Source organism: Pistacia vera, unplaced genomic scaffold (assembly GCF_008641045.1).
Source record: "Pistacia vera cultivar Batoury unplaced genomic scaffold, PisVer_v2 Contig567, whole genome shotgun sequence".
In the NCBI taxonomy this organism is placed as follows: Eukaryota; Viridiplantae; Streptophyta; class Magnoliopsida; order Sapindales; family Anacardiaceae; genus Pistacia; species Pistacia vera.
In genome coordinates this window covers 1-7,005 of record NW_022196409.1, presented here as the reverse complement: position 1 = coordinate 7,005, position 7,005 = coordinate 1, and the positions used below count along the sequence as shown (strand labels likewise).

Here is a 7,005-nt window from a genome sequence, read left to right as displayed (position 1 = left end):
CACAATTAAAATAATTAAATATTATTGTTACAGAAAGTTTTGATTTACACGGGCAAAAATCCCCGCGAGGAGAAATTCCCTGCTAAGCCCCGTTCATCGAGCCAGGCCGGGACGAGGATGGGAGGGATTTTGTCCCCATGTGCCGGGGATGGTCATGAGAAAAATCCCTGCTCTCGGGGACGGGCCGGGGACAATCATGGGAGGGGGTAACGGGGACGAGGCATGGGGTCCCCAGCCCCAACCCGGCTCGCGCCCATCCCTATTCACGGCAAGATCTATAGCTATTCCACGGCCACATCTTTGGCCATGAAACGGCCATAGAAACTCCAGATCTAGTTGTTTCCGGCCATGGGTTTATGATCCATGATAGAAAAAGGCCTTACCGGCACACAATCGACCAGATCCCATCGGTCGTGCACCATTACGGGGACTGACGCCAGCGGCTGGCTGTGGTGAGTCATCACCAACGGTAGTCTTGGGTGGCTAGGGGTATTTTTTTAACTTTTAAACTTTTTTGTGGCTGAGGTGTTTTAGCTAATTTCTCAAATGTGGGGGGCTAGGCTAATTGTTATTTGGTAGATATTTGAGGGCAATTGTATTCGAAATTGTTTTTAATTCAGGGCAAAATGGGTAGAAAAATCATATTATCCTGATAATATTTTAATAACACCCCCTAACAAGGTAATAGGATTACTCTCTACTTTACTAACAGTAAATACTATTTGCAATAAAAGATTAATGTAATATTTTATTACTTGCAAACCAAACACAGGAATCTTGCAAAATAAACAAAGATTACCCCTGTTATCTTATTTACCCTCGATCCAAACAGCCCCTTAATAGTTGTAAAAATTTCATATATACCTGAGCTGACTGAACCTAGATTCAAGCTTGGCGAGCCAAGCATTGGTTGTTCGAACTTGGCTCACATATGACCTGAGTTGAGCTCGAGCTTTTTACCGAACTGAGCCCAGCCGAGCTACTCACAAACGGCTCGGCTTGGTTGACACCCCTAGCTGGAACCCGATTTAGCTTAACTTGTAGGATAGCCAAACTAATGCAGTGGTAAATTCACAAGGTGAATTTCAGTGTAGACCCAACCGGAATTGGGTTAAGGCACTAAGCCGTAATATGTTTATTTCGTTATTGGACCTCGTCAGACCCAATACAATTTTTGGCTCATACATCAATCTATATATCTTTTAGCTAAAAGGACACAAGAGATCGTTAAACTTTATTTGTGCTTATATTAATTTTTTTTTTTTTATGACCAGAGTGTCTAGGCCAGTTTACGCGCACCCCAACTAATCTCGACTAATCTCCAAGGCCCATTGAACATCCTACAAACCAAATGTTCTAAGGTAAGTTATAAATGTAGTAAGTGACCTCAATGTGATTCGAACAAAAAAAAATATCAATGAAGGAAACAAATTTTATTGACCTCTAGGCCAACCCTTTGGGGTTATTGGTGTTTATATTATTACATTATCCCATTAACCGTGTTAAGATTTAATTTAATTATTTTAGTTGAAAAAAAAATTATTCTCAACCCCAAATCTGTAAATATTTTAGTTGGAAGTTCTTATAGTTTATTTATCACAATTAAACATTGTATCGTTAATCTTCATTAATCTCTCTTAAGATTTGATCTGATTTGAAATGTGTCGAATGCCTAATATTCCCGTTTCAGATAAACCCCCTATTAACAGTCATTTGAAAATCAAGGCCCAAACAATAACCCAAGTCCGTAAAGAGAGCAAAGCCCAAAAACTAGAGGATAGTCATGTCATTTCAGTCGTCCTCCCCTCTTTGTTTATATAAACCCTATCCAGTGATTAGGGTTTTACACCAATGAAGCAATAGAGCCCTTCTTATTCTGCGCCTCTCTTTAGTCTCTTCTTCTTTCTTATTTTAATTTTGTGTTGTAGTTATTTATGTAAGAGGCAATGATGACTAGTTTACATTTCTCGATCCTGATTTGATCTTGTTTTACACGGATCAAAGCAATTAGATGTTAATTTGATGACAGCATTTGTGCGTGTCTGAGCCATTGTTAATTTTGTTTTTGTTTTTTGTTTTTGTTGTTATTGTTTGATTGAAAGATGAAGTGGGTGTTGCGATGATTAGAAGATAATTCCTCGTTCTGAATGCTTCTATGCATGACAGACTCCTTTTACACCCATAGAATATGAGTTCACCCACTTCAATTTTTTAATCTTTTTTTCTTTTGCTTTCTTTTTTAGCATTCGAATTTGATAAATTATTTTTGTTCTGTGTTGGGTATTTTTATTTAAGCTTCATGAATCCAAAAAGAGTAATAAGAAACATTGTGAAATTTTTATAAATTTATTAGTTAAAAATGAATGTTGAATTCAAAATTAATATAGAGAGGATTTATCCTATTAAATTTAAATAATGTATTGTTTTATTTCAAAATAATATTCTTACAGATATTATCGGGTGACAATATTATGCATACATAAGTTTGTTCCTATTGAGCGACTAAAATTATTAAAGTTGCAGCTGGGAAACAGAGAAGATTCTGTTCCTAGTTTTGAATTTTTCGAAAATAACTTCATGAAATTGTTTTGTTCTTCATTTGTCTCAACAAAGGATTTACTCTTTAACTTTTGAGTAGCCATTAAAAATGTAAATACTGTCCAAGTTGAAATGATAGGATGGATGGCTTAAGCTGAATAGTACTAGTCCTAAAAGAATCATAGCTTACAAAATGGAATTTTGGAGTCGATTTAAATTGGTTTCTCCTCGTGGTTGTGGTCCTAAACTCAGTTTTTCTTTCTACTTTGAGCTTTTTTTATGTGGTAGTATATGGCTTGCTCACTAAATTAGTAATGGGGAACAAGTCGATAATGTGTCAACTGTCAAGATCAATATTAGATACCTGGTACAGTTGATTAATCTTGCCATAAATTGGATACTTTCCCACATAGGAAATGGCACAGCTTGTATAGACAATGAATCAGCTGCCATTCAGGCTCAACTATTGCTATCATCATTGACAATTTGAGACCATTATCTCCTATCAGAAAAATCGTTTACTGATCTCTGACTCATCCCCTCCAGGTTACCATTACCCCAACACAGAAAGGGACGGGTGGGTTCTTTCTCATGATTAAGAATTGCAAGTTGGGACCAGAAGTCTTTGTTGGAAAAGAGCAAGAATCCTCACCCACTGTTTCTCTCTGATTGAGATATCAACAATTCATACCACTAAATCTTGCTGCCCATTTTGAGACTACATATCATGTTTGTAAAAGTCTCTACATTGTAGAACATGTTTCAACGATTCTATTATCCCATTTTGCACTATTCTAATCATTATGATCATATAATGCCCAAATGTACAATTTATTCTTACATTTCAACTTTATCTCTGAGAAATCACTTCAATAATTCAGTGATGGGCATGCTTATCTGTCAACTTTATGCAGGTCTGTAGAATTTGTAATCCTGCTTCTTTTGCAGAACAAACAAGCAATGAAAAACAAGTTAAGATGACAAATATTCATGAGTAAACTGTGAACCATCATGAGATAAATAGTTCAACCAGTACTAGTTTCATTTTACTTAATATTCTATGGGTCCAATTTGCAATTGAGAATAGGTCCCAGAATTGAGAAACGTGATGACTAAAGGTCAAGCCAAGTTCATAATGGTGCAATAGTGTCAGTGGCTGGGCCATTCTTGAGCCTCGAGGGTAATAGACAAACTGAAGGGCGCAGTCGAGTGCTCAGCCGGGTAGGCAAGCCACAAGAGTGCCTCCTGCCTGGAGTCCAGGAATCTCCATCCAATCTACCAAATAGATTAATACAAATTCAATAATGTTGATATCTGGGAAGCAACCCACCAACTGGAAAAAGATTGGAGAGAGATATATCAACATTATGGTCCAGGTCACCCAGCTGAGCCTCAATAATCAATATGTATTTTGGAAGTTACATATTATATTTGAGATGATGAATGTTACCCCACTATTTTGGGGTCTAGCCTGCACAAATCAACAGATATTTTACAGCTCTATCATGCGAAGAGAAGCTGCCCTTCCAACAACCAAATGTTTGGCTACCAACAAAAAAGTATGGAACAACTTCAACATATCATAAATTACTTCAATTCATAAACTATAGAGACCCAATAGGTTCATGAGTTTAAATGGCTAATACCTAACAATGTGATTAGCCCAAAGTCAGTACTTAGTAAATTTTAAAAACTACATGCTGAAGGAAGAACAAATCATAGAAACCAATCAGATAAACATAGTTGCTGCAAAGCTCTCCACTCGGATCCAGCTACTTCTGTCTTTCTTGCTCAAGTCACTTGCTGATTACAGAGATGGAATGGAGGAACTTAGAAGGGTTGAGCCATCGCCGATGCTAACTCCATCATGTGTCTTTTTGTTATCAGCCATTGAACTGCTCCCTGAACTACTATTTGAAAGTGAACAGAAAGTTGACTTTTGCAAGACACCTGTCGGAGAAGTTCCCAACTGTTGGCTGCTGTCCCACCCTTCAGTTCCCAGGTTAAGAGATGAACTCTTGCAGGTACCCACATTGTTAGTGGTATTGGTTAAGGCCTCACCTAAAGGACCACCCATCGAAGTTCCCCAAGACTTCGGTATCCAGTTTGTTAGCTTTTGGGTTGGCTCACTGAGATCATTGCTTAACCCCAAACCCACTTGGCTAGAATCAAACTCACGAGATAACCTAAGCGGTGATAGAGTCAGTTTCTCACGATTGGGAGAGGATGATGATGAGAATTCTGGAGCTATAGGAATTGACATTGATAGTTGGGTCCAATCTGATTTAAGCTCTTCAGGCCAAGTAAGTATGGAACGATTAGACTCATCCTTGGGCCAGTCATCCATGAATTTCCGAAGAGGATTTTGATCTTGGGTTTCATGGTCATTAAAGTCTAGGAAAGACCCACTATAGTTTTTGGAATTCGAATACGAGCTCCTCTGAGAAGGATTAAGGAGGGAGTCAGAGCAAAGAAATCCAAACACAGATTGAGAGGATTCTTCAAATGGAATATCTTGTTTCGGAACAGGGAAAGTAGATTCATTAGATTTCAGGTTGGTGGTGGAAGACATCATGGAGCCACTCTTTGAACCTTGCACTCTGCCACACAAATTCACTTTGCTTAGAAATAAATGGTAGAAAGATCCCTAGAAGGGAATAAGGGAAGATTAAAAAGCAAAAGATAAGAAAAACGTTAAAACTCTAGAATTTTATAATTATGTAGTTTTCATAATTTCTTTATCCAAATATCAGAATTACTCTGAAACAGAACAATTACAAATATATCATGGAATCCTAAGTCTTAACCATTAGGAGTAGTTTCTGTCACCAAAGTAGAAAGAAATAATTGGATCTCCTTTATAATAAAGGAAAAGGTAAAAGAGAGTATAAGTATGCAAACCATTAAGTGCAGCATCACCTTTAACAATCAAAGCATAAAATGATAAACAGATAAAAAACTCAAATTCTAAAAGCGTATTCTTCACCTGCTGACAAGGGCATCCACAGAAGGTTTGGCGGCACCAGGTTGTAAGTTTTTGAACTGGTGCTGGGTGATGGCTAGACTGTTGGATGCACCATCACTGGTTATCACAGATGTTGACACGGAAGAAGTCATTGGCACCACCTTCAAATTAGTGGTCCCAGAGGCTGCATGGCCGGTCTGGCCTTCCACAGGCTTTCTTGAACGATGGCGGCCCCTGTTTATGTGCCTTTCACAATACTTTTGGTCAGCAACAGCATCCCTTGAGCACCGCCATTTCTTTCCATCCGTTCGCCTACACCTACCTGGCTCAGGATCAGTGCTGGTAGCATAGCCTAGATGGAAAGACCCCCATCCATCTGTACAAATTTACAAATATATAAATAAATAAAAGCAGAAAAGAAACAAAAAAACCAACCAACCAACCAAAAGGAAGAAAGGAAAGAAGATGAATTTTATCAAGCACAGTGTTACCTTATAGCCAAATTACATCCTGGCTTTATACAATAAAACTTTCAAACAAAGATTAACAGAAAACTTTATGATTTCTGCAAAAATCAAAATTCATAACTGCAAATTCCAAATCTCCTGTCAATTGCAACAGAATGACTCTAAAAACTTAACGGAAGTGCACAAACCAAAACACCATCACTCTCACTGAACATAATTTTCTAAAAAAAAAAAATAAGGAACTCAAAAATAATATTAACAACACAAACTATACAGCATTTCAAACAAAAGAAGCTTACAGGAACTGGGAACACTAACAACACAGAGTATAGAGCATTTCAAAGAGAAGAAGCTTACATGAACTGGGAGAAAAGGATCCAGTAGATGAGTAAGGCATGCCCAATGGTTGGACGGACTTTCTGATGGGGATGAGCAAATTGGGTGGTACAGGCACATTTGCACTGATGTACTTGTAGATCCAGGCCTGGTGTTCTAGTTCAATCCACTGAGAAGGAGTGAATGGTCCTTTAACCCCATGAAAATCCCCATGCATGCCTACATTCAAACTTCCAGAACCATAACCTGTAAAATGATACCCAGACAAACTTAGTCTCATAACATTTACGGTATGTAATGGAAAAATTCAACTTTAACAGGATAAAAAGAAGCTATAAAGCTAAAAGTCACAACAAGAGAAAGGCAAAGACAACCAAATCGCTCACATTTGCTGGTACTATTAATTTCCCCTACAAGTCTATATTTTTAAACATTTTACCAGAACTAAAGAAAGAATTACCGGCTAGTGATGAAAGAAGGAAAAAAAACAGCACTTTCTCTCGACAAGACTCAAAAACAAAAAAAAAAACAAAAAATTTACAAAATGCCCATGAAAAGACCTTCAACTGTAATGAGACCAAAACCCCATAACAGAACTAAAAACTTCATCTTGCACTCCAAAAATTTCCCATACCATCCCCTTGGACACACATTTCCCCAAAAGCCGTAGAACAGTTTTAACGAAACAAACAAAACACA

General features: G+C 37.7%; 1 protein-coding gene and 2 non-coding genes across 3 annotated transcripts; 2 read left to right on the top strand and 1 right to left on the bottom strand.

Annotated features, from left to right (window-relative positions):
- The first annotated feature begins 1,941 nt into the window (after positions 1-1,941).
- Positions 1,942-2,051, top strand: LOC116108695. The gene has a single exon (XR_004124669.1). It is a non-coding gene; the product is annotated as a small nucleolar RNA snoR126 (small nucleolar RNA).
- A 59-nt stretch (positions 2,052-2,110) lies between these two features.
- LOC116108699 lies at positions 2,111-2,197 on the top strand. The gene has a single exon (XR_004124673.1). It is a non-coding gene; the product is annotated as a small nucleolar RNA snoR8a (small nucleolar RNA).
- A 1,937-nt stretch (positions 2,198-4,134) lies between these two features.
- LOC116108640 (growth-regulating factor 1-like) lies at positions 4,135-6,552 on the bottom strand (the record flags this gene model as incomplete). The annotated part of the gene is made up of 3 exons (XM_031394885.1): positions 4,135-5,138; positions 5,525-5,879; positions 6,328-6,552. Coding segments are annotated over 3 exons (1,373 nt in total), but the record flags the coding sequence as incomplete, so codon positions are not given.
- Positions 6,553-7,005: the final 453 nt, after the last annotated feature.